At 36.8% G+C, this 26,386-nt stretch overlaps 1 protein-coding gene across 1 annotated transcript in view; it reads left to right on the forward strand.

Annotated features, from left to right (window-relative positions):
- Positions 1-26,386, forward strand: part of VPS13C (vacuolar protein sorting 13 homolog C) — a 102,248-nt gene that overhangs the window by 34,789 nt on the left and 41,073 nt on the right. Inside the window, exons 28-52 of the mRNA XM_050903681.1 lie at positions 133-307; positions 753-820; positions 979-1,038; positions 2,798-2,961; positions 4,319-4,428; positions 5,809-5,912; positions 6,216-6,383; positions 7,171-7,475; positions 7,785-7,932; positions 8,765-8,873; positions 9,310-9,443; positions 11,496-11,652; positions 12,405-12,484; positions 13,351-13,410; positions 14,611-14,776; positions 15,808-15,924; positions 16,475-16,578; positions 17,035-17,202; positions 17,639-17,943; positions 18,331-18,475; positions 19,624-19,780; positions 20,730-20,860; positions 21,917-22,086; positions 22,651-22,889; positions 25,823-26,052. Of these exons, the coding sequence (XP_050759638.1) occupies positions 133-307; positions 753-820; positions 979-1,038; positions 2,798-2,961; positions 4,319-4,428; positions 5,809-5,912; positions 6,216-6,383; positions 7,171-7,475; positions 7,785-7,932; positions 8,765-8,873; positions 9,310-9,443; positions 11,496-11,652; positions 12,405-12,484; positions 13,351-13,410; positions 14,611-14,776; positions 15,808-15,924; positions 16,475-16,578; positions 17,035-17,202; positions 17,639-17,943; positions 18,331-18,475; positions 19,624-19,780; positions 20,730-20,860; positions 21,917-22,086; positions 22,651-22,889; positions 25,823-26,052 (3,774 nt within the window). The remainder of the gene's footprint in view (positions 1-132; positions 308-752; positions 821-978; positions 1,039-2,797; positions 2,962-4,318; positions 4,429-5,808; positions 5,913-6,215; positions 6,384-7,170; positions 7,476-7,784; positions 7,933-8,764; positions 8,874-9,309; positions 9,444-11,495; positions 11,653-12,404; positions 12,485-13,350; positions 13,411-14,610; positions 14,777-15,807; positions 15,925-16,474; positions 16,579-17,034; positions 17,203-17,638; positions 17,944-18,330; positions 18,476-19,623; positions 19,781-20,729; positions 20,861-21,916; positions 22,087-22,650; positions 22,890-25,822; positions 26,053-26,386) is intronic.

A 26,386-nucleotide genomic window follows, 5' to 3' on the forward strand; every position in this document is an offset into this window, starting at 1 on the left:
TAACTCTGTAATAAAAATAATACTTCCAGTAAAGCAGGCAAGGCATTAATTCTGTGCTTTTTTCATTGTTGTTTGAATGGTGAGAATGCTACATGTGAAAAGATGGTGTAACTGTATTTCTTGCTCATCCAGGTTTTAGTAGAACTCACCAGGCAAAAGAAAACCGAGGAAACGGTACTTGTATTTGATGTAATGCACCTTGGGACAGAAGCTACTGTCAGAACCTATAATTTAGCAGCTGTATCTTATTTAAAGAAAATAAGCTTGGATTACTATGAAACTGGAGGTAATAAGCAATGGAAGAGAAGTATACTAGTGTGTGTGTGTATATATATATATATATATATATATATATATAGCAGTTAGTCTGAAACTGTGGCTTTCCTGTCTCTTGTGCTCACTGAAATCCAAATGTTGTTCTAGTTTTCCAGTTACAATACTTAGTATGCAACTGTCCATTGGCAGTGCTTGTCCCATTGGCACAGTTGATAAGCTCTGGACTCCCACCGTAATGCTTATTAGATGAATAAATAGCTTAGTGCTCAGTGTTTGGATGGAGAAAGGGTATAGACTTGCCATCTTGGACTTCACGAAGAGAAACCAGTGATTCATATTAGGTGGTGCAATGTATTTTAACAAACGGTATTGAAAGTTAATCCTTGTCTTCAAGGCACAAATTCTTTGGTACTCTGAAAGAACAGAAATTACCCTAATTCTTGTGTATTTCATGTGGTATGTTACAGGTAAAAAAGCACCCATTCATCTAATTAGTTCCTCAGATAAACCTGGCTTAGACCTTCTGAAGGTGGAATATCTCAAGGTATACATAAAGCTTTTTAAATCTATTTTTAAAGCACTTTTATATATTATAAAGTCTTAAACCTACTATTCAGAGCTAATGGATTGTTTTGTGTCTTCTGAAGAGCACAGTAACTGGTTGGAATTGATATTAACCTTCATGGAAATCATTATTTTCAGGCTGACAGAAATGGGCCACACTTTCAGACAATTTTTGACAACACTGAACAGATGATTCAAGTGAGTGCTTGCAGATTTAATTGCTTATTTTCTTTTCGTTTGCTTGCTTAGAAGGGAGGAATCAGTAAGGGGTTTTTGCCTTTCCTGTTCTCCCCCTGCCCAGCCTTGCAGCAAGGAGATTTAAAGAGTTAAAATGCACTTGCAAGTTTTTCTACAACTTAATATAAGAGCAGTATGTTAGTCTGTTTCTTAACTATGATGAAAAACTGTCTAGCTAGCTCGTGTGGATAAAATTCAAAATAATGTAAGAATGCATCTTCTCATGCATGTGAGATCATGAAGTTCAAATGCCCAGTATGGGAAAATGTAGTGGAGTCTAGAAGTCTTTCCCTTTCCTGTTAAATAATCTGTTTGTTTTGTGAATACCACATAATCAGCACTCTGTTGGCTAAATTTAATAAGAAGTCTAAATCCATTCGAGTGATTTTTTTCTTTCTTTTTTTTTTTTTGGCAGGGAGTGGGGGGGGAGGGGAGCATGTTCTAATTCTTCACTCTGAAATATGACTCAGGACCTTCTTGTGATACTGCATTTTCCTCTCCATCACTTTTCTCGTAGACTCTAGAATGAGAATTTGATCTCTTAAAAATTATTGCAATATAGGGAAATGGTTTTTTTTAGACAGCAAGTACCTAAATTCTTAATTTTTAACTGTTGTACTAATGGTGTATTTTTGAGTCAGAGATTTCAATCTAACGAAAAACAGTGTCTTGAGGAATTCTGGAAATAAACTACAAAGAGCTGTCAGTTTTCTGTGATAGGTACTTCCCTCCCTTTATAACATTATGGCATTATTTTGCCTGCCATTTTTTGGTGTGAAGACTGAAATATTTCACTTGCCACCTAATAGTTTTAGAGTATCTATAGATTTCATCAGGGAAGTCCAGTTAATACTGGAATCTTTTTGCCAAGAAAAGATTCCTGAAGCCGCAGCAGGGGATGACGGTTCTACTACTCTGATGCTACTGAGGTGGATATACATACTGAGTTGACTGACTTCACGCTATGGGATAGTGCTGATATTAAGAGAACTCAACTTTCTATACATCGTCAGGTGTTGCCTTGCAGCTCTTCAGTGGGACTTCTGTGTCTGGAAGAATTACATTTGGGCGCTCTTTCCAATTTCAAGCCCATTCAAGCAGATAACTTTTACTAGACTACACGGCAGGCACTTACCTTTTGCACTCCCTTAGTGGATTTGTTGAGAAACACCTTTATACTAAGTATCTACATGGCAGCCACCTGCCACTTATCCGTTCATGTAGTACTGCGTTATTGCAGGAGCGTTCAAGAGTGAGTCTGTTTTGTAGAGCATATTGCTTGAGAAGGCTGAATCCTGATTTAGGTTAGACTGCCTTACTCCAGGTGTATCTCTCTTAGTCATCTAATTAAGTTTTCCACTTATTTAATGCAGTCTTCCACAATGAGTTTTTCACTCATTTAATGCTTCTAAATTAATTTTGTATCACTTTGCTTTTGTACTGAGGAAGTTATAGGTTAACAGTTACAGCTGTTGGGTTGTTGTTAAGTTTTCTTATTTTCTAAGCTTACCACTTTTCTGCTTTACGGAAAGCTTTTTTTCCTTTATGATCTGTTGCTGGTAACACATGCAGCTTTTCTGTTTCTAAGAAATTATTATATTCCATTGGGTGCTTTTGTACCTCAGTCCAACTCTTATACTTGTAAGTTGGTGGGGTTTTTGGGGTTTTTTTTTTTGTTTGTTTGGTTTTTTTGTCATATGGAGTCTCATGTTTTCAACAGGTAGCTTTTTCATCATTGAACCTTCTACTGCATACAGAGGCCCTTATGTCTGCTATCAGTTTTCTAACAGCTGTTAGTCCGTCAGGCAATGAAAGTAGTGGAGACATACCAACTAAGGATGAAAAGCAAGAAGATGACACTAGGTTGAAGAAAGGTACAGTTGTGTTTGTCAAAATGATGATTCTGAAAGGATATGTTGCATGCTGGCAAAAAGATCAAATCCAGAGAAAACTGAGTAGCTTTGTAGTGTGGGGTGAAGATCAAAGCTCATGTGACTGTGGCTCACCAGGCTAGAGGACTCATTTCAAAAAAACAATAAATGAAACAATGATTATGATCATAAACTAATTTATAAATTTAATAAATTATTTATGTAATAATTATATTTATATAATAAATAGATATGTAATATATACATAATTATAAAGAAATTACTATTATAACCACATAATCATAAAGTGATCAAGTAGTGTTCATGGTAAAATAAAGGAGATAAATAGTACTTCGATGATTATGCTGTGTTATTGATCTAGGCAATTTAAATAGACTTTCAAAGTAGTCGTCGAGTCCTTTGCTAGCCTAATGAAAATCTTGCTGTTCCTGTAGCACTGAAACAACAAATGAATTTATATCAAAATAGGCTCAGAGGGGAGCAGCTGCACTGTCTTTAATACTAAGTGCAAAACTCAATCATCAGGTGAGCTGGAAATAAGGTGTCTAGTGAAGAATGTTCAGAATCACTTGTATTTTTAAATCGCCTGGGTTTGAATCAGCAGGCTGAAAAAGAAGCTGCTGCTGCGTACAGTTTAGCAAAGCCTGTAAATATTTGAGGTTTTGGATTAATACTTTGCTACTCTTGGTTAGTGAAGATGCAGACCATCGGTGAGGTCTGATGGCTTCTGGTCTTCCCCCATAGATAGGTTTTGACACTTGTATGTGACTTCACCTTATTCTCCCCAGCCTTAACACTTGCTCTCGTAGAACCTGGTGTTAGCTGCCTGAAATAGGCTTCCAAGGTTTGCCATTTCTTGTAAGCTTGAAGTTTAAGAGAAAACTTACTACATTTGGATCTTGGAATAGGAAATATTAGATAACCTGAAAAAACCACTACTGTGAACCTATTGAGTTATTGACTTCATTTTAAAAATAAGTATACTGTGCTATTTCTTTCCTCTTAACCCAGCAATTACCCTTAACTTTAAAAAAGTAAAATTGTTCCCATAGAGAGTCATCACTAGATGGGAGTAATATCAAACATAGAATTACAAGCAAATGCTGACATGTTTTACTCTTATCAGTAGAGTTGCCTTCAGAGGAAGACTTGTTGCTCTAAGATGGGATGTTACAGACTTAATCACGGTAGTGGTAATGAAAGAAACTATGGGAAACAAAACTAAGTCATCTGAATGCCAAAAAAAAACCCCTAGACCAAAACAACCCTCAAATACTCTCAGGAGTTTGAGTGAAAATATGAATTATATGTACCTTGAAAATCCACCCTCTCTCATTTCTAGTGGCTAGACCTTCCAAGGATAAGGATGTCTTTGACTTCAAGCTTTTTGCCAAGCTGGATGCCTTCTGTTTAAATATTTGTGATGAAAAAAAGAACATTGCAGAGATCAAGATACAAGGTATTAAATTCTTTGTTACTAGTAACTGATCTAGTAGTTTAGTTTCAAAGCAACTGCTAACAATTAGACTAAAAGATATTTAAGGTGTAAATTTTCAGCATCTGACTTTTTTTTAATTATTATCTGTACAAACATGGCTTGTGGTATTGTTTTCGAAGTCAGTCTTCTAGTTTGTCATAATGTTTTGGTCTCTAGCTAGAAAAGCATGATATATTATTCTTCAGGTAATTAGGTTCATGTTTTGAAGGAGTTTGATTATGGGTGGCTTCTCATTTTGTCTTAAGCTTTGGATATTTTTCTGCTATGCCTGAATTATTTAGGATAAAAAAACCTTGTAACTGTTTCCTTTGGTTTTGAACTCTTAGGATCTGTTTGGGTTTCTTGTTTTGGTTTTGTTTTCTTGATTGTTTTTTACTCCTCAGAGGGGCTATCAATAATTTGGGGCAGGGTGGGGGAGAGTTTCACTTCCAAGTTTGGCTATAGCTGCCACCCTAATAGCTGCCAAAACTCTCTCTTAGTATGAATACTTAAGAATAGGTGATATACAAGAATATGTAATACAGTTCATAAAGTCTCTTGCTTGTGCCCATCTCTAAATCATATACGGTATTAACACAAGATTTTGTTTGCAAAAATGTTGTGTTCAAATACAGTATAGTAACATCTTTTCTGATAGAAAATCTTGGTAAACTAACTCAGTAGCTTGGTTATTAAGAGACAGATTATCGTTTGAATATTTTTCTAAGAATAGTAGCTCATTTCTTTACACAGAGGATTGATATTGAGACAGTATCTGTATTAGAAATTTTTCTATTTTGTTTTGTATGTATGTATGGTCACATGCATGTATGCGTGTATGGTCGCATGCATGTATGTATGCATGCATGTATGCAGCTCTAGTATGGTCACATTCTCAAAGCTTAATAACAGGCAGTATGGCGTATGGATTGGGTTTGAACTCTAGACAATATACTTCTGTGTCTGATAAAATGCAAAAAGTCCTATTTCCAGAACTTACAATACTTTTTTTTGTTTTGGAGAAGTTATGGTAGTTGGGGAATTACTTCCAATTATTCTGATTTGGATACAGGGAGACTAAAATGCCTTGGATCGAATAGAGCTCTTTTATTTACAGTCCCTTCAGCAAGGGATGTGGTAAATTTACTTATTTCGTTTGGAAACAGAGGAGAGAATCCAGTGTGTTTAGGTATTTTTTGTGGTGTTTTTTTTTTTTTTAAAATCCTTGTTGAATTTAGCTAACTATTAACAAAATAATTGTTTGTTGCAATGTATAATTTCTGTAACTTTTCTCACCTCCCCTACTGGTGTTGTATTACTTCTGTTATGCAATGCTGCTGTTTCTCTCTTCATACTTTACAGGTCTTGACTCATCTCTTCTCCTTCAGCCAAGTCACACTGTATTTTTTGCCCGACTTAAAGACATAGTTGTCACAGACGTTGATTCAAGGACCCTTCATAAAAAAGTACTCAACTACAAGATTTTAAGTTTTACTTGATTCTTGGTTAGTTTTGTGTGTATGAAAGTTAAATGTAATACATATGCTTATTCAGCTCTTTTTAAAATATTTGATTTGTCATGAATACCTCTTTTCAAATAAGATACATGGTAAAGCATAGTTTTCATATTAGAAGAATGGATGTCCAAAAAGATTTAAAAAAAAAAAAAAAAAGTACATCTGATAGGCTGATGATGTATTGAGTTCTTTGTGTTAAGTACCTTTTTAGAAGCTGCTGATGGCTGGTAGGTACTGTTTGTCTCTTTCTAGGCTGTGTCTATAGTAGGAGATGAAGTTTTCAGTTTCAATCTGACATTAGATCCATGTGCTACTGAGGGAGAAGCCTACACTGACATGTCAAAAGTGGATGGTACCGTATCTTTGAAAGTAGGCTGTATTCAAATAGTATACCTTCACAAATTTCTCATGTCTCTTCTGGTAAGTCTTTTTTTCCTTTGTATCTTTCTGCTGTGTTCTCAAATTAGCCTTCCTTGTTTGTGTCCTCAGTACAAGTAGTAATAAGTTTCTGAAAGAGAAAGGATAAGCTTAATTTTTCGTGTGTACTATCAAAAAACTTTAAGCTTTAACTGGTTTGAATTTCAAAAAAACTAACATACTGCAAGTGGGTCACTTCCCACCCTCTGCCTTGGAAATAGAGAAAAGCTTGGTGCTATTAAGGTATTTGGGGGGTTTTGTGTTCGCTGCCCTCTCCACCCTGGCAAAAACCTGAATTCATTGCTAACATATCTACGCTAACATTAGAGGCAAAACTTTCTACAAGGTTAGATGCTATGAGGACTGCAAATTAATCAATGTAAATATTTGTACCTTCGTCAAGTATCCTAATGTTGGCTTTTTCAATAAAGCACTAGTGGGCTTTCTGTCATTCAGTGCTGGCTTTAATAGGAATTAGTATTCGCTGGGGGCAAAGAGGGGCTGTAAAAAAATCATGTGAGCTAATGGGGTAAAGGAATCTTGTAGCTAATGAAGGAAGAAAAAGCGGAGATGGGTTTAAAATGAATGGATTGTTCTGGTTAGTATGTTTTTGACTCGCTATTAGAGGTCAGGACAGAAGGCACTCAGTTATCTTTCCCCAGGGAAAATTTAACATAGTAGGCAGCATAAATGGTGGTTGATGTTGGTTGATGTTGTAAAATGAGAGGGTAATTTAGATTAAAAAACTGTTTACAGACATTTCTCCTTTCTCTTCAACTGCTTATTCTAGACCTTCTTGAACAACTTTCAGACAGCTAAGGAAGCACTGAGTGCTGCTACAGTCCAAGCTGCAGAAAAGGCTGCTACCAGTGTAAAAGACCTGGCTCAAAGGAGTTTTCGACTTGCAATGGACATTTACTTGAAAGCACCAGTTATAGTCATTCCTCAGTCCTCAGTTTCCCCCAATGCTATAGTAATAGATCTTGGCTTGATTAAAGTTCAGAACCAGTTTAGCTTGGTGTCTCCAGAAGGCAGTTTGCTCCCTCCAGTCATTGACAAAATGGATGTGCAGCTGACAAAGCTGAAACTGTCTAGGTAAAGTGTACTTTACTAAGTAATGCCTTAGCTAATTGGTAACATTAATACTCTATAGGATATTAATCTACTTGCTTAGAAACCATGGTTGGTGACAGGGTCAAATATTTGATGTTAAAATACTAACCTGTTATCTTAAGGGCAAATAAATCAGTAGTAAAATAAGATACTGTTCTGCTCAGGAAGCCATTTAAGCCTAAAGAGATACTACATTTGAGATTTTAAGATGTTACTTTGAAAATGTAACATATGACTTAACTTCTAACTTTCCCACCGTGTGTTTTGGGTTTTTTTGCCCTTTGTTTTAAGGACCACTACGGAGACAGGTTTGTCGCATCCAGACATTCAGATACTTCACCCTATTAATTTAAGCCTGTCTGTGAAACGAAATCTATCTGCAGCTTGGTTTCACAAATTACCGGTACAGGAGATCACGGGGTATCTGGATACAATGAATGTAAGTCTTATGAAAAGAAGGTGGTGAGAAGCTCGTGATAATACTTAATCTAAGATTAACCTTTATGTTATTTCTGGACACAAAGGTGCAACAAGCTGCAAATTTTTAGTAGTTGTGGAGTGAGTTTCATGTCAACAGGGTTTAACCTACCTGCGTGAATGTAGAGGTTTGAAAGTGTCACGTAAAACACCCCAACTGCTGTGTACATTTATTAAACTGAGAGAAAGAAAAGAGAAAACTGAAAGGGATGTCAAGGAGTCTTGTTTATTCCCTGCCATAAGGCAGGACCAACTTAAATCAAATGCTTTTGTGACCAGTTCTCTCGAGTCTTTTTCTTCAGTGCTTTTTTAAAAAAAAAAAAACAAAACCGAAATCTTCTTGAGAGGAATTTAAATTTATGCAAATATTTGTCTTAGTAACTCCAGCTTCATAAATTCCTACCTCCCTTGAATGACCTCAGGATAGTTGTTTTTTGTGGCAATTTATATACTGTGAAAGAAAATAGGAGGTACATCTTGGGTGAAACTGGAATTAAAATATCATGAAGTAGCATGTAATTTACAGAAATGTATTAAAAGCATAGATATGCTAAATAAAGGCTGCAATATATATTGATACAGCTTTAGAAGTCATAACCTTCTTCAGTCTCCTAATCCTTTAACGATAAATGGTTAAAAGAATTTCATTGTGTTATTTAAGGGACGATGCTGCCGACAAAATACCTGTAAATAAGCACTCGTCTTGCCAGGGAAAATTGTTCTGCTTTGCTAGCTAGTGATCAGTTTAAAGAACAATGTGTTTTTCCTGAGAACTGTGATCTGCAATTTTGTAGGTTGTGTTAAGTCAAGAGGATTTGAATGTCTTTCTCAAAGTGTTGATGGAAAACCTTGGTGAAGCAGAAGAAAAACAAACTCATGCAAAATCAGTACTGCAAAAGGAAGGTCAGAGGTGGAATTTGTTTGTCATGAATATTAAGTGTGTTAATTAATATTAAGCTTTCAGGAATAATGAAAAGCATTTGTTATCTGGAAAGCAAGCTTAGATCTGAGAGTATGATGTGTAAGTGATAAACTTTTTAATTTTGCAAGGACAGTGTTCATACTTTAATACTTCAAAAAAGTGGAAACATTACAAGGCAAAATTTGGTAATCGTGTTAGCTAAATTGTCATGGAACTAGCAAGGTATTGAGATGTCAGAGTCATCTTGTTGCTAGAACATGTTTCTATTTCATTTGCCCGTTCTGAAGTTAGCTTTGAACAGAAGGCTTATCTTAGGTGAATGTAAGCTGTCTAAATGAATAAAAGAATTGGATATGTTTCTTGAGCTAAACAAATGGTCGCAATTTCAAAAGTTAACCAATTTATTGAATGCTTCAGGTAAAACCAAAGAAATGGAGAGATCGATTTTGATGCAGGATAAGAGTGTTCCGGAAGGAATGCTGTCTGAAAAGAGAAAAAGAACATTAAATGAAGATGTAATTAATATGCTACTTAATTTCGAAATCAAAGAGGTATGTATCCATCTGTAAAATTTATTGTTACTGAATCCGGTACTCGGGTCTGTTTCTTAGAAGTAGTGGGCTATAAAGTCCATTTTAGTTGTTTAAAGAAGACTGTACATGCCAACAAAAAGAAAACAAACAAAAAACCCCCCAGAACCCAGATTCCTCAGCTGTTTATTTAGCTGTTTTCTTTTGTCTGTATTATGTGAGAATGTATTTGTAGAATATTTAACATACACAATACATCTAACAGGGAAAACCAGACTTCTTTTAGATGTTTCGCACTCACCTAGCCGTAGTCCTTCATAACGCTGCATATGATTCTCTTTGTAAAAAACCCGCTGAAATAGTTAAACTAGAACTAGTATTTTTCCCTTAGAGATACTAAGCCTGAAGGTTAGGTTGTAGGTGAAGTACTGGGAAAATGCATGAGCAATCAATTAGCAAAGATACCTACGCATAAGAAATCGTCCAAGCATGTGTTTTCTCTGAAGATGTTTGTGATACTTAAATGTGAAGAGCTCAGCATGGTCTTTCATTTTTTCAAGAGTCAGACCAAACGGCTTAGGTATGCAGGTTACTTTAAGTAACTGTGGGGTTTGTTGTTGTTTGTTTTTTGTTGTTTTGGTGTGCAACTTTTGTTTCACTAAATCTCTGTGGGTGTTTTTTGTCCAATACAAAATCTGGGTTCCTATTTTTTAGACACGAAAAAAAACACCTTCAAACCCCAAACGATTCTATTGCCGAGTGAGATTTGCATTCAGAGACTAGAAACTTCCTCCTGTCCCCAGCCCCCAGGGAAACATATTCTGTGTGAGTGATATGAAATCATATAAGAAAACTTAGTTTTAAGGGCATTAGAAATGTTTGTCCCAAAGCTGAAGTGTAGACAGGTAGCAAGCTGATACCATCCCAGATTTTGGGTTTTCTCAGTTTTTGCAGAATTACAATTGCAATTGGCTGATGAGGTACCTGTCAACAAACAGCACGTAGTTATCCAGTGCCTATCACTAGTATGTTTGGCAGCTTCTAACTTTCAGATTTGCTGTCTTGACTGTGAAGAATTTTTTTAATGGTAGGACTGAGGCATATTACAGGCTAGCCTGTAGTGCTCCGTGTTGTCTTATTTAATCTATCTTATGAACAATTCTGTCTTGTTTAATACGGTTTTTATACACGTTTCACATGGAAATTTTTACTAAGATAGTGTCCACATTGTCTGTGCACTGTATATATTGGGTGATTAATGATGAAATGCTAATTTGTTAGTACACAAAGTGTATGCCGTATAATGATGCAGACAAAATATTGACAAACTTGAATTCTTTAAGTTCCTTGTGTGGTAGATTGTTAGGTTGAGGCACTATTTTTAGTTCCCAAGGATGGAAGATAATTGCCTCATGAAATAATTGCATTGAAATTAACATTGTTCATTAATAACTATATCTAGTTCTTCTGCTTTAATTTTCAGCTACATTTAGAAACACAAGTTTTTTCTCATTTTCAACATTCTTATCAGTGTAATGCTTAAAATCTTTTATAAATGAAGAATTGCAATGTTGAAACATTTCCGTGTCCTTAATTATTATTTGCATAGCATCAGATATTCAAAGATTGATTCACGTTGCTATCTGTTCTCTACTGCCCTTCCTTCCAGACCAGTATGATTTGCAGTAACTGTTTTTTCCATATTCAGACTCTGTATGTAGCACTGTGTAGCGTCTGATGACAAAACTAAAGCATAGCTTGACAAGGTGAAGATATGCTGCTAGGCCAACAAAATTAAATTCTAGCCAAACTAATAGACTCGGGATTTTTGTTTTGTTGTTGAAGGAGTTAAGAAGTGATTGGTTGCTTGGCCAACAGGAACAGAATGGGGAGGGGGGGGAAAACCTTTAAGAAACTGGTGTTGTAGCTTGTCTTTGTAAAAAGGCAAAATGTCTAGATTAATACTACTTTTGAAGCTTACCTGAGGAGATTTATGCCAAGTGATAACTGCATGCCATAATATCTGGACAGCTTTACTGAAATAGTGAACTTATTTCCCTTTCCGTATTCAAGGTTGTAATAACCTTGATGAAGCAGGTTCAGAAGGAGAGACATCCATTACATATTCTAACTGTGCTACAGCTTGGAACTGAAACCAAAATTAGAAATCATGAATTGACTGCAGCAGCATATCTGAAAAAAATTATTATGAGATGCATTGAAATAAATGGTAAGTCTTCTAGAAAACTAGTATGCAGTCAGTACAGTGTGTGCAATCAGCTTTTGTAGCAAGAGGATAACATGGTCAAAAATAATAATAATTAGCGGGGGAAAAAAAAAAGGCAGGAGGTTACACGCCGAATTCACTTGATGACGCTGTCCTGTGTAATTGAGATTCAATTAATCTGTTTTACCTGATAAAAAGCTTTACTCCTGTTGCTAGAGTTAGCTTGAGTTAATTTATTTGAGTTAGTTGCCTACTTTGAGTAGGAATGGTCATTCCTGAGAAGTATTCTGTCTGTTCAGAGTGTTTTGATGAGCTTCTGAATCTGTGCTTTATGACCAGATCTGGCAGCAATGGAAATCCAGTGTGCTTCCTTGATTGGTCAGGTAACAATTCAAAGTGATATTGAAGTAATAACCGAAATAGCCAGGTACTCAAAGTCGAAAAGTATGGTTTTGAATATAAAAACCTAAAGATAGGAATGCAAGTAACTTTCCAATTTTGAATCTTCTTTCAGGACCAAGATTTTGACTAGTTTAATTAAAAAAAAAAAAAAAAAAAAAAAAAAGGCAAATACAGCATTTCACAAGGTGATGCTTAATCTGCAGCTTTTCAGTGAAGAGAGATGTTTACCTTCACTATTTCAGCAAGAATAGTACATAATTAGTATATAATTGAGAATTAGCATGGAGGCATTCCGTAGGTGGAGTAAAGCTTGTGAGTGGATATAGTTTACAGTTTTATTTCTTTATTTGCAGACTCAAAAGGAGATCCTCTTTGCATTATTAATTCTTCAAGTAAGACAGATGAACATCTTCTGAAAATGGAATACATTAAGGTTTCAATACTTTCTAACTAAGATTATATGGGGAGTAAAATAAGGCTTCCATACTTAGCCTGTGTTAGAATTTTTTTTTTGCTTGTTTTAAAACCTGTAGGATTTGTATCTAAATCTTAACTAGGTCTTTTCCCAAATACCTATTTTTCAACTTATTTCATTTCACTCTCCACTGCTTCCATAGAGTGCTTGCTTCATAAGTCAACACAATTACTGAAATCACTGGTGAAGCCAAATGTTTGTATGCATTCTTCTGTGAACAATGCAGATTAGTACCTTTGTGAAACTTAATAGGTGAGATGGTCTTTGCCTATGTAAGTGATAGGTGGCTCTCTACAGGTGGTAAAACTAGCATTTGAGGAGTGATATGTTGGTAGCTAGAGTTCTTGAGCTTTTATTTAAAAACAAAAAAAAAAACCAAAACACCCTTCAAAAACTGCATGAATACTTGGGAATCTGATAGGTTGTAGACCCAGTGGGCTACTCATACTCTTATCTATAATGACATAATTTTTATAGAGAAAAACAAGTTAATTTGTTCTGACAAAGTACTAAGGATAAATTGATCCAGTTTAAACAGATCCCAGGTAAGAGAAAATATTGGAACTAGCCAGTTGAACTTTCACAAAATATGTACTATAAAATGTCACTGAGCAGAGCATTGCGAGTACCCCATTCTGGTTCCCTTGATCATGTGCTTTATTTAGAGAACTTATTTCTTCAGGCTTCATCACTTCCCTTTTTTTTCTTTTGCAGTGGGAATAATCTTTATGTGTGTGTTTGGTAAATTCAATTAATTCAGTTAATGAATTTGGTTAATTCAATAGAGACTGACTGTGTGCTTGGGCTTTTTTTTCTTCCTTTAGGCTGATGCTGATGGACCAGATTTTGTTACTACTTACGGAAGCACCAAGCAAAACATCAATGTAAGTACTGGATGTATTTAATTTTTTTTTAAGCTTCTCAAATAGTAACAGCTGTGTAACTTTGTTAGTTACCCACTTTTTCTCTTCTCATTGAAGAGGAAAAAAAAAACCCAACCCAAACCCCTGACTCTTTCATCATTAAAGCTTACTGCTTTATATTTAACTACTTCAAAGAGAAATCCAGGAGGAAAAAGATGTTGGGTTTTTTTTTTTTCAGAAGTGTTTAGTGTATTAATTTTTTTAACTAGAAGCTGTACATTTTTAGCTAATTAAAATTTATAAGGACATATTTCTAACTGAGGCCTGTAGGATATGTTTTATTTCTGGAGTGATACACTTAGCAGTGTGTGAAACAAAGGCCTTGTGTTTCAGAGCTTGAAAGTTTGTAACAGTGAAGTTGAGATGTGAGGTGAAATGTCCAACAAGCATTCTCAGAGGTCTTGTGTTCAATCAGTCCTTTTTTTTTTTTTTTTTTTTTTTACTTCTCCTGAAAGCAACTATTCATGTGTAGTTTTCCATGGCATCAGTGACTTCTGAAGTAAGCAGGTCATTTTGCTTTTAAAATGTCTCCTTTAAAGTAGTAGTGGTGGGTGGAGCGTGCCTCTTGACAGCCATATGTGGAATTTGAAGTGGCTGGACTACTTTAGAGTCAAGAGAGCGGACATCCCTTAATGTATCAGTAAAAGCAGCAGTTACCAAGAGTTGCTTTGGGCTAGGAAAAGTTGGCTAGCTGACGCTAGGTTTCACTAAGTAATATTGGCTAGAGTAGTTGCTACTCACATACTTTCTGTTCTGATTGCAAATTTGGAATCTTGTTTGAATTTTCTTCTTTTTGAATTTTGTTGTATCATACCTATTAAAATATCCCTATACGTGGTTCTGAAGATGTCAACCTAAGTGCTCAATAGGCCACAATGAAATGCAGCAGAACTAAGAGAGCGTACTGAACAAGCATAACCACATGAAGCATCAATTTTTAGATTGGCACAGTTCCTCTGTAGCTGTTTTAAGCTTCCCTTCCATAGCTCCCTCATCTGTTCTGGAGCTTGTGTGGTGTTAAGTTGAAGGAGATAGAAGGGTGAGATAGTTGTGAAATTGAGCAAGACACTTTTTTCTCAATTCTGTGACAGTAACTGAGTTGTTATGCAATAGACTGCTACTAAATAACAATGTTACTTTGTCTCCTTGCCCTCATTTTAGGTCATCTTTTCATGTTTGGATATAGTACTTCACACAGAGGCTTTGCTTTCCATCGTGAGTTTTCTCACATTCAGTGTTCCATCAGGTGGTCTTCCCAGTACTGATAAAGCATCAGACCACAAGCCTCAAATAAAAGAACAAGAAAAAGGAAGTACTCTTAGACCAGGTAATGCAGTATTAGAAAGGCCATGTTTTTGTTGCTTGACAGCATCTAGCCTTTGGTTTCAAAGGATACAATTTCAGGTGACAGCATTGCAGTCTATTTGGTGGAAAAACAAGGCATGCACAACTGTATGTGGGGAGAAAATAATCTCCTTTAAAAAAAAGAAAAGCCAGATATTTTCGCTGTTGCTTAATTTTACAGATTCTCCTTACTCAATATAACTTTTTCCTAGGTAGTGGTCTGACTTTTATAATAAAAGTCGAATAAATGATGTTGCAGCGAACGGTACCAAAGCCTTTGCAAAGCATCAGTGTCACAACTTTGTTGCTTTCCAGTCTGAAGGCTCTAAAGAGTACTTATATTGCTGAAAATAAACATTCTTGGGCCCTGGGGAAGCAAAGAGAAGTTCTGAACTGAAGGGTGTTGTGCATATTTTAATAATTGGTATCTGTAACCTCAAAATAGTGTGAGTTTTTGTGGAGAAGCTCCTTAAGAATGTTTTGTCAGATACTGTGTGGTTGATTGTTCTGTTTGTAGTGTTGTTTGGGAAATTCAAGGTTTTTTAATCCTAAATCTATTGAGATTGAGTTTATAGTGGCTGGCTGTTACATTTTGTATTCTGCAGGCACCTTCAATTTTGCTGCAGAAACTTTTTTCACCTAATATGCCTAAATTGGCCTTGCTACTCTATACAGAAAGGAGCATTTCTCATGTGAGATAGTGTTTCAAATAATGAACTGTACACTGTATTCACCATACTGTTGCGTGAAAACTAGATATTAATGGAGAAAAAAAACATCATATTGATTGCTGTTTGCCTGTGTTAGTTGGTGACTGTTTTTGTGCCAGAAGAAAGCTGTGTTAATAAAAGACTTATTTCACGTCTTGACTAATAATTAACAGTAACTTCTAGGGAATAACTGCAGGTTGCTTTTTGAATAGTTCATATACGTACAAAACAAATAATCTAACATTTGTTTCAAAAAATTGACTTATAATGAAGTTCTTGTGTGTCTCTTGTGTTTCCTATCCAGTGTCTACTAATGCAGCCCATGATGATATCTGTGAATTAAAACTCACTGCAAAGCTAAATGCATTCAGTATTACAGTGTGTGATCAGACCTGTAGAATTGCAGACATTAGAATACAAGGTAAGGAGGTTTTTATTTCAATATTAGATTAGTTGGTTGTAGCAAGAAATATGTTATTTCCCTCCATTCATTCGCTTCTGAAAGGCTAATGTGTGCACTGTAGATTTCTCTGTAGTGTATGTTTGAATACATTTTGATTGTATGATATGATTGCAGTTAAGTATTTTAATAGCCAAAGTGCCTGTGAGGGAAGAAAATGTTTGACTCAAAAAGAAGGCAATTAATTTCTGAGTGGAGTAAACTTAAAAGAAATGAAGGCACTATGTTATAAATAACACAAGCTTCCATTTTTTAATAGCTAGATCCTAGATAGTGTTGGGAATTTTTACTCTAGCCTTAGAGTCAATTTATGTTGGCAAATTTGTCATGTGTAGTAAGGTCATGACTTCTGTCTTGGGCTTAGCATTGGTTGTTACATAGTAGAATGCTGGATTCTAAGCTGTACTTATTCTTTATATTCAGTAATACATAATGCTTCTTTTTTAAAAAGTGTTTACTTAATAAATGCACTTCAACAAATTGCTATCTTCTTCCTTTTCTCTCAAATCAGGAATGGATGCGTCTGTAGCTATGAAACCTAAAAAGATTAAAGTGTTTTCCAGACTCGAGGACATTGTAATTACAAACGTTGATCCAAAAACAATCCATAAAAAGGTGATGTGTTATGCAGATTGTAAACAAACAAAAAGACCTGGTTCTTTAAGTTCTCTAATGACAGGACTGTAGTTGATTTGCTGTGTTGTATAATACTAAGTACAATGTAATGTACCAAATATTAAGCAAAATCTCGTTGATTAATTTCCTTTATCTCAGAGAAGCAAAACATGTTTCCATTCAATATCTAATTCTTTTTAATCATGTTTGCATTGATGTGTTTAATTCTGAGTAGCATGGGTTAAATATAAAATTGACTACAGGTAACCAAGTGAGAAGAGACATACCATAATATAGCTGATTTCCATTTCCTTTTGTGCCTAATATGTATCCAAGTATTGTTGATAAGTTGCAGTTGATCTTTTTGTGGAAATATTTCTTGTTTGATAACTCAAGCAATAATTCTGTCACAGATTACTGCCTGGGAGTATTAACTATATGGACTTAATCTTCTAGGCTGTCTCTATAATGGGAGATGAAGTGTTTAGATTTCACATGTCGCTTTATCCAGATGCTACTGCGGGGGAAGCGTATGCTGATATGTCAAGGGTGGATGGTAAAATGTCTCTGAAAGTGGGCTGCATCCAAATAATTTACCTACATAAATTCTTTATGTCTCTCTTGGTAAGATACTAGTTTCAGTTCTTTTCTTGACAGTAAAAGTTTTTCAATAAAATAAAATGTAATCAGCTCTTTGTGACCTGTACCTTGTGGTGAGCTGATGTACAAGCATATAGAAGTATTTTGCTGAAGAAGTGTCACTTAAGTTGCGCTGCTTTATACAAGAATGACAAATTAGGAGAAGGATGACAAAACAAGTAATGAATTGAGTTGATAGCTTCAATAGTATCTTAAAAATTAAGTAGGTAAGCAATGTCTTAGCTTGTGCATGATTTTAACCTTTTTCTCTTTTGCAACTTGCATGGTTGAATTAGATGTTTCGTATTTCTGCCACAGCTGTACTATTTTGCTTAAACTTACATTTTGCCTGGGGCTTGCCTTTTTTGCAAGGTTTATTTGCTCTGATAGAACTCTTACTTTTTTCACTACCTATCAATAGAACTTCCTAAACAATTTCCAAACCGCACAAGAAGCCCTGACTGCAGTCACTGTCCAGGCAGCAGAAATGGCTGCTTCCAGTGTGAAAGACTTTGCTAAAAAGAGCTTCCGCCTCTTAATGGATGTCAACTTGAAAGCTCCAGTTATAGTTTTTCCTGAATCTTCAACTTCATATAATGCTTTGGTAGCTGATCTTGGCTTAATCAGAGTTCAGAATGAATTCAAGCTGGTGTCTTCAGATGAATCTTCTCTTCCTCCAGTCATTGACAACATGGATGTGCAGCTAACTCATTTGAAATTATCAAGGTATACGTGGAGTTTTCTTCCAAGTTGAAAAGTGTTTGTAAAGAAAATGGGTGTATGTTCCGTATGCAGCATTGTTCTATTATTTAAAGATGATAGGAGATGAAAACGTACTAAAACCAAACAAAAAACACCCCCAAACTAAGTTTAGGAGTTGTTTTAGATAGGGACACATGTCCACAATCTCTAAAACTTCTTGGAAAGAAAGGAATGATAGGACAGTAACTGAGTTCATCTCAAGTGCATACCTGGGCATAAGTGCATGTAAGCACACATTATTATTAATTTAAAAATAAGTATACCCATAATTCTGCTAGATTAGTATGGTATTATTTGGGATTCTGCAACTACTCAATATTTTTCCTCTGCTGCTTCCACTGTCTCTTGTAGGTGCATTATATCCACAGATTCTCAACCAGATTCTGAAATTCTGCGTCCTGTGAGTTTGACTTTACTGGTCCAGAGAAATTTAGCAGCAACTTGGTATCATAAAACCCCAACAATTGGTATCAAAGGAGACCTAAAACCAATGCAGGTAATACCACGGCAAATCAGAGCTACATCAAAAGTTACATATATTCTCAGAATATTACTTAGCCTAGTTAAGGAGCTTGTAAGCTAGTTGCAATTTGTATTCTTTACAGAATGTTGAAAGACTTCCAGCTTGACTGTCCATTTTATAGATCTGTTAGAGTTTTGATATCGTATGATGAATAGTTTTGGTGTACCTGCATACAAACGGAATAAAACCTATTTTTATTTTTCTGGGGGTCTGTTGGAGCTATTCTTTGACTCAACAGTCAGTAAAGTCATTGAGGTTATCTGTTGAGTTAGCATTTAAAATCTAGATTTAAGATTTTAAATTGTTAAATCTGTAATATTCAGGTTATTTGAGCGTTTAGTAGATTTATTAGAATTTAAAAGGGTAGATGTGGATCTCTAATATACAACAGTTCAAAATTATGGTTGATATCTTTGCAGAGGGAGGGCTTTACTTTCTCTCTTCCTACATTAACCATATGGATTTAAGTGGGTAAAAACAGACTGGGGGGCCTTTTAGTTGTCTATGAGCCCTATTTCAGTCCTGTGCCTGTGCTGTGGCCAAACGTAGCACTGGTGAAGCACAGAGGAATAAGATATTGAGGGAGTACCAGTAAAAAAAAAATTAAGTGTAGAAACAAATATTCTAACACTATGTATTATGGGGTAAGTGACTGCATTTTGTCCCTTACTACTGCTTATTTTTTTTCACGGTAATGTTATTTTATAATTGGATTCAGATTCATTAACTCCTTAAAGGCCTACTGAATTACAGTTGTTTTAGTGTCTACAATGTAAATATTGGCTTTAATTTTATCTGGTTATGTTTCTGGATTGCTAAATTCTTAAGAAGTGCTTATGATCATCAATTCCTCATATTTAGCAGGCAAAGAGCCTTTACAAGGCTAGAAAGTGTTTATCATGTGCAGTGTTAGTTCTTATTGTAACTCCTGTTCATAACAAGTAACAAATGATATTTTAGGAAAAATGGGTAAATTATTTAGGGTGTTTTGGCCAGGATCATTTTGACTAGACAGCTTGTTTATGGTGGAAGCCGCATGTTGTTTCTTCTCAACATTTGCATACTGTGTTGGAAAGAAGTACTGTCACCAAAAATGAAGTTGTGGGTTTATCACTTTACAGATTGCACTCAGTGAAGATGATCTAACTGTTGTCATGAAAATTTTACTTGAAAACCTTGGAGGGGCTTCTTCCCAGCCAAATACTGTGCAAGAGAACATTGAAGATACGCAGATACTTAAAAAAGGGAAAGTTCCAAATGAATCTGATTTCTGTGAGGGTATGTTCAATTCAAAAGCTGAATATGTTTAGGCAGAGGGCTATTTGTAAATTCAAACATCATATTTATCTGAAGCACTTAGATGTATATAAATAAATTCTTTTTCTTAATTGTTACATATGTATTGTGTATATGAAAAGTTATAAATAAGAATGTATGCACATACGTGGAGTGTGAGCTGTTGGTGGTCAAAAGTTTTTGTAGTGTGTTTTTTGCGATTCATCTTTTATAGGATGGTATTCTTCAGTCTGTATGAATGACTCTTAGAAGTTGCAGGTAGTTTAAAAAAGAAAAAAGCCAAACCAACTACCCCAGAATGTTAATGCACAATTATAACAATTGAGGATATTGTTAGTATTCAAATAGTGTGTTAACGTAAACAGTGTATGTCTCTGGATGAAATATTGTTAACAGTTTACCAAAATCATTTTTTGTCCAAAACTTAACATTCTCAATGTAAAAAAAAAAAAAAAAAAAACCACCAAAAAAAAACCAAAACAAAAAAACCAACAAAAACTTTTCAACCAATAGTTGAATTGCTATACTATGAGAAGAAACTGGAAGGAAGAGTAGTGAAAACTCCTTGAGCAGTCTTGGTACTTTCTGTAGTTCTTCATTAAAGCAAATGAAGAACAGCGGTAAATTAATGACAGCTTTTTTTTTAAGGTTCTTAAACCACTCTGTGCTAGGTAATTTTACCATGCATTGAATAGAACAAAATGATACTGAGTAAATAAAGGTGTGAATTGTTCTGAGTAGTCTTCTGAATTTAGAGCTTTTCCTCTTTTTGTGACTCTCTGATCTTAATTTAAAAAAAAAAACCAAAACAACAAAAACAAACCAAAAAACCCCCCTAAAAATCCCAACAAAAAACCAGCCCAAACCCAGAAAACCACCCTCAAGCCCAGTGTTCTAAAGAAAAGTAACAATATTTTCTTTTCACTGACAGGTCCTCTTCTTGCTTTTGGACAAAAAAATGTTTCTACAGTTCAGACTTCTGCGGAATGTTATACAACGCTTAAATTTGGCTTTAATTTCGAGTCACTTTCAGTAACTCTCTACAATAGTGATACGAATCAGGTTTGTGACAAAGCTTTTGCCATACAGATGGGGTGGGGAACTTAGGCTTCTCACATGGACAAAACTCAAGGTGGTGAAACAAAGAGTTTCGTCGGCTGTGTTGGCTTTGTAATGCTTGCCTTATGGAGCTTATGCAATTTATCCTGGAACTTTGAGGTTTTATGGGCAGAGAACATCCTTAATTTGAAGGACGTAAGTGCATTTTGAAAACTCACACAAAAAAAACCTAATTAACCAACCAACCAAAACCACCCACCATTTGATTCAAGCCTTGATTCCAGTTACCCAAAATAAAAATGAAAACTTGAAAAGCAGGAATTGCTAGCCTAGATGATGCTAGTTCTATGCATGGGACCTATATAGTTAGTAAGCAGATCCAAGGTGTACATGGCCCATGCTTCCCTCTTACATATCCCTGAGTGTGAGCAATAATGAACATCTTTCCTGTGCTGAAAACAGAAGAGAAAGATGTGCAATGTTGCCTTGTTTTTATGACTTAATAGGCTTTGTCCAGATGTGAAGGTGCTTGCTTTTTAAGTCTTGGTATATAGTGAACGTGTGGTAGCTTTGCATTTAAAATAACTATAATGCAGGAATTTGTCATGCTTTTTGTATGAGGTGTGTATAATTTTAAAAAGTTCTTGTGAAATGAGCATCACGGGGAAGAAATACACTGTAATGGGATTTTATTTTAATTTCTTCTTCATACCCTTTCCGCTTATTGCGGAAATTGTAAATAAGTTAGTGTGATGGGAGCAGAGGGATCCTCCAGTAGGAGGTAGGAGGTTCAGAGTTCAGATGGGTTATCCTTTGGTCACGCATTCTGAAGAACTGCTAGAAATGCGGTGAAGAAACAACTTTACTACAACCCAACTTGTTTTTTGTGTTTTCTCAGTGAGTTTCTTGGACTAATTTGTATGATTGGAGGACTGATGACAGCAACAGGCTAATCAGATCCTTCAGTTCATGGATCAAAATGCACGTGGCTATCAGCAAGGGAAAAGTGCTTATTACTTTCTTCTGTGATAACTAGTCCTACTATTTCTCATTATGTAGAAGTCTCTGCCTTCACTGCATAGTGACAAATTACGCCTTGGTGAACTCCGACTGCATCTCATGGCATCATCGGGGAAGATGTTTTCAGATGGCTCAATGGATATTAATGTTAAACTCAAGGCGTGTACCCTGGATGATCTCAGAGAAGGAATTCAGAATGTGACTGCAAGGTAAGCTTGAGTGCATCAGAAATGAAAAAACTCCATGCAACTTTTGAGGAAGACTGTTTCCTTGTTCTATACTTTGCTTCACATGGGATTGATAAAACTTAGTAGGGCTGTCAGTTGTTGCCTGTCATACTGTACACTAAAGCAATGAATGATATAATTTCAATAGTATTAAGCAAATTTCTTCTTTTATATGTTGATTTCCCAGGTTATCCAAAACAAAAAAAATACCTGGGAGGTATGAGTATTACAGTAAACTGTGTAGAACAGCTGAGTAGAGAGCAACCAGCTTCATTTAGAGAGTTCTATGTACTGAAACCTTAGCCTGATTGTTACACGCTGCATATGGAGTTCCAAAACTATAGCACACAAACTTTAAATTGAAATTACTCGTTTGTTAGAGAAGTCTGTACTCTCCTATTTCTGGAGGAAACACTGGTTGCTTACGTTGTAGTTCTTATTTATAAATGGCACAGGGAGAAAAAATGGCACTACTTATGCATCCTAGTTTTTCTAGATCTATGTGTTATGATGTTTGAAATATTTCTTATTAAACTTGTTTTCCAGAATGATAGACAAGAAAGATGACACAAATGACAGTTCTATGATAGATATAAACTACAAGCAGGATAAAAATGGAACTGAAGTTGTTGCTGTCCTTGACAAGCTGTACATATGTGCCAGTATGGAGTTTTTGTTGACAGTAGCAGATTTTTTCATTAACTCAATGCCGGCATCCTCAACTGAAAGATCTGCACAGTTCCAGTTAAAGCATGTTACTTCTGGGAAATCCAAGCCAGAAACAGGTCTGTAAAACTGATTTCCACCCCCCACCCCCACTCCCTTCCTTTACAGACTTCATACTGAAAATAAATCATCCAAAAGTTTTCAAGATGCTATCTTGCTGTCAGACTTAAGAAATTAGTTTATTCTTTGGGGAAGTTCCCACTGACTGGAAAAGGGGAAACATAACCCCCATTTTTAAAAAGGGAAAAAAGGAATACCCAGGGAACTACAGGCCAGTCAGTCTCACCTTTGTGCCCGGCAAGATCATGGAGCGGATCCTCCTGGAAACTATGCTAAGGCACATGGAAAATAAGGAGGTGATTGGTGACAGCCAGCATGGCTTCACTAAGGGCAAATTGTTCCTGACAAGTTTGGTGGCCTTCTACAGCGGGGTTACAGTGTTGGTGGATAAGGGAAGAGCAACTGACGTCATCTACCTGGACTTGTCCAAAGCATTTGACGCTGTCCTGCACGACATCCTTGTCTCTAAATTGGAGAGACGTGGATTTGACGGATGGACCACTCGGTGGATAAGGAATTGGCTGGATGGTTGCCCTCAAAGGGTTGCAGTCAATGGCTCGATGTCCCGAATGGAGAGCAGTGACGAGTGGCGTTCCTCAGGGGTCGGCATTGGGACCGGCGCTGTTTAACATCTGTGTCAGCGACATGGACAGTGGGATCGAGTGCACCCTCAGCAAGGTTGCCGACGACACCAAGCTGTGCGGTGCCGTCGACATGCTGGAGGGAAGGGCTGCCATCCAGAGGGACCTTGTCAGGCTCGAGAGGCGGGCCTGTGCAAACCTCATGAAGTTCAACAAGGCCAAGTGCAAGGTCCTGCGCTTGGGTCGGGGCAGTCCCAAGCACGAATACAGGCTGGGCGATCAGTGGATTGAGAGCAGCCCTGTGGAGAAGGACTTGGGGGTGTTGGTTGACGAGAAGCTCAACATGACCCAGCAATGTGCACTCGCAGCCCAGAAAGCCAACCGTATCCTGGGCTGCATCAAAAGAAGCATGGCCAGCAGGTGGAGGGAGGTGATTCTGTCCCTCTCCTCCGCTCTCGTGAGGCCCCAGCTGGAGTACTGTGTTCAGCTCTGGGGCCCCCAACATAAGAAGGACATGGACCTGTTGGATCGAGTCCAGAGGAGGGCCACGAAGATGATCAGAGGGCTGGAGCACCTCTCCTGTGAAGACAGGCTGAGAGAGTTGGGGTTGTTCAGCCTGGAGAAGTGAAGGCTCCGGGGAGACCTTCTAGCAGCCTTCCAGTACCTAAAGGGGGCCTACAAGAAAGGTGGAGAGGGACTTTTTACAAGGGCATGTAGTGATAGGAGAAGGCGTAATGGCTTTAAACTGAAAGAGGGTCGATTTAGATTAGATGTAAGGAAGAAGTTCTTCACTGTGAGGGTGGTGAGGCCCTGGAACAGGTTGTCCAGAGAGGCTGTGGATGCCCCCTCCCTGGAAGTGTTCAAGGCCAGGTTGGATGGAGCTTTGAGCAGCCTGGTCCACCTAGTGGAAGGTGTCCCTGCCCATGGCAGGGAGGTTGGGACTAGATGATCTTGAGGTCCCTTCCAACCCAAACCATTCTATGATTCTATGAATGCGTAAATTGGCCACTGATACCATAGATTGTTGTACACAGTAGTAGTTCTAAAACTGCTGTGTTAAGTAGTGGAGTTGTGCTCTCCAGCAGAGCTAAATATTGAAAATCACTTATGCTAAACAGGATTTTTACCCATGTAATATCGCAAAGGAAGAAAAAGAACAACTTTTTAAAGGTGAGTGGCAAAGAAAGTCTTACCCTTACTTCTGCAAGTTGTATATTTTGAAACTGTAGGTTATTATTTCAGTTCAGTTATGGAAAACTAAGTTTTTGATGAACAGCTTTTCTCTTTTTGGTTGAAGACTGAAGGTAAAGCATGATGAAACAAGGGCGAGAAAGACCACTTCCAAGGTTTTTGGTTGGTTTTTTTGTTTGTTTGGTTGGTTTTAAGTGATTGCTAGGCTTGTCTGAGTTGTGGTCAGATGTAATCTGTGGATTATGTTGTCTAGCTGGTTCCCAATAGCCCTCCCTTTCTTTTGGGGAACTTGGCAGAGTGCTAGGAGTGAGCCTCAGGTTTTATGAATGGACCTAGTGATGTCAGCAGTTCACTTCCTCTCCTCTTCCCTTGTTGGAGATACAGACAAGTCCTGTGATGAGGGAGGGATAGTACACGCTCCAGAAAAATGGCACTTGCAGGAGCTGCGCGGGACTACTCAAATGTGTTGCTGGCTGCAACCCATGGTGCCTGGCCTTCTTTGCTTTTCCTGTAGTGCACCGAGCCTCAACTTGGCACCTATTCCATTGCATAGGTGTGATACTCTGGTGTTTCCAGCAAGTGTTAGGCACGAGTAACACATATAATGAATCCTAGTGTGCAGGAGGGTCACATAGCACTATACTGCCTATCACTGAGAACCAAAGTGACTTCATCTATCACTAGGTTAGAGAGTCTTGCTTCTAACTGAGATAAATATAATACGATTCTCTCCTTCTGTTTGGAGACTGAGTTGATGTTCAGACAAGAAATTGCGTATTGCTAATGTGACTTCAATTAGTACATCTTCACTCTAAAGAAGTTAGTTTAGGTATTGAGCCAGAAGATAACTATTTCCAAGTTGGCTTTGTAGAGCCAGTGCTTAGGTTGACTACAGTGTATAGAGCTAATACTGTCTTTTTACAATATTGAAACAAACAGTTTCTTCAAAACAAAACTTTTGACCAGTTTGCTGCTGCTGATTTCTGGACACTGTGTGATGTTCAGTTTCAGCAAAGTATTCCTGTAAAAATTGAGACATTATTTGTTAAATTTGTATCTCTAAGATTATGTAGCAATTTTGATGCATGGTTTAGGTATTATGTACATAATAATGCTTTCAAACCTTTTATATTCAAGGGTTTTTTTACTTATTTTCACAGAAACATCTGTATGGCCAAATATGACAGTAAAAGCTGTGATCATGGATCCAGAAGTTGTATTTGTTGCTAATTTGACCAATGCTGATGCCCCCGCCTTAAAAGTTTCCTTCCAATGTGACTTTTCTCTGACATCTGGAAAGCTTGCACAAAGAATGACTGCTCAAGTGAAGGGCTTCAAAGTGTTGGCCTGTGCCTTTCTCAAAGAAAAACAAGACAAGAGTGTTACTACGGTAAGAAAACTTGCTTTTCATAATGAAAAAAGTAATGAGAACTGTTGGCAGGCGTGTCCTTTGGTTGGCATATCCATAGCACTCGGAAAATTCAGTTTTTGTATTATTGATTATTATGAAGATAGGAAGGGACTGTGCATCTGTGGTATGCCATTTAAAGGTGAATCTTTTATCAGTAGGTGCAAGACTTCATCACATAGAGCTCTGTCTAAAACCTGTGTAGTGCATTTGTAAATTAAATTAAAAGTTTCTTAGTGAAGAAATTGTATGATGGCTTTTGAAGACTAAGAATACCTCTCTGCAACTTTGTTTACTGCCTGTCAGTTTACTTGTT

The sequence above is a fragment of the Gymnogyps californianus genome, chromosome 11, assembly GCF_018139145.2.
Source record: "Gymnogyps californianus isolate 813 chromosome 11, ASM1813914v2, whole genome shotgun sequence".
Taxonomy (NCBI): Eukaryota; Metazoa; Chordata; class Aves; order Accipitriformes; family Cathartidae; genus Gymnogyps; species Gymnogyps californianus.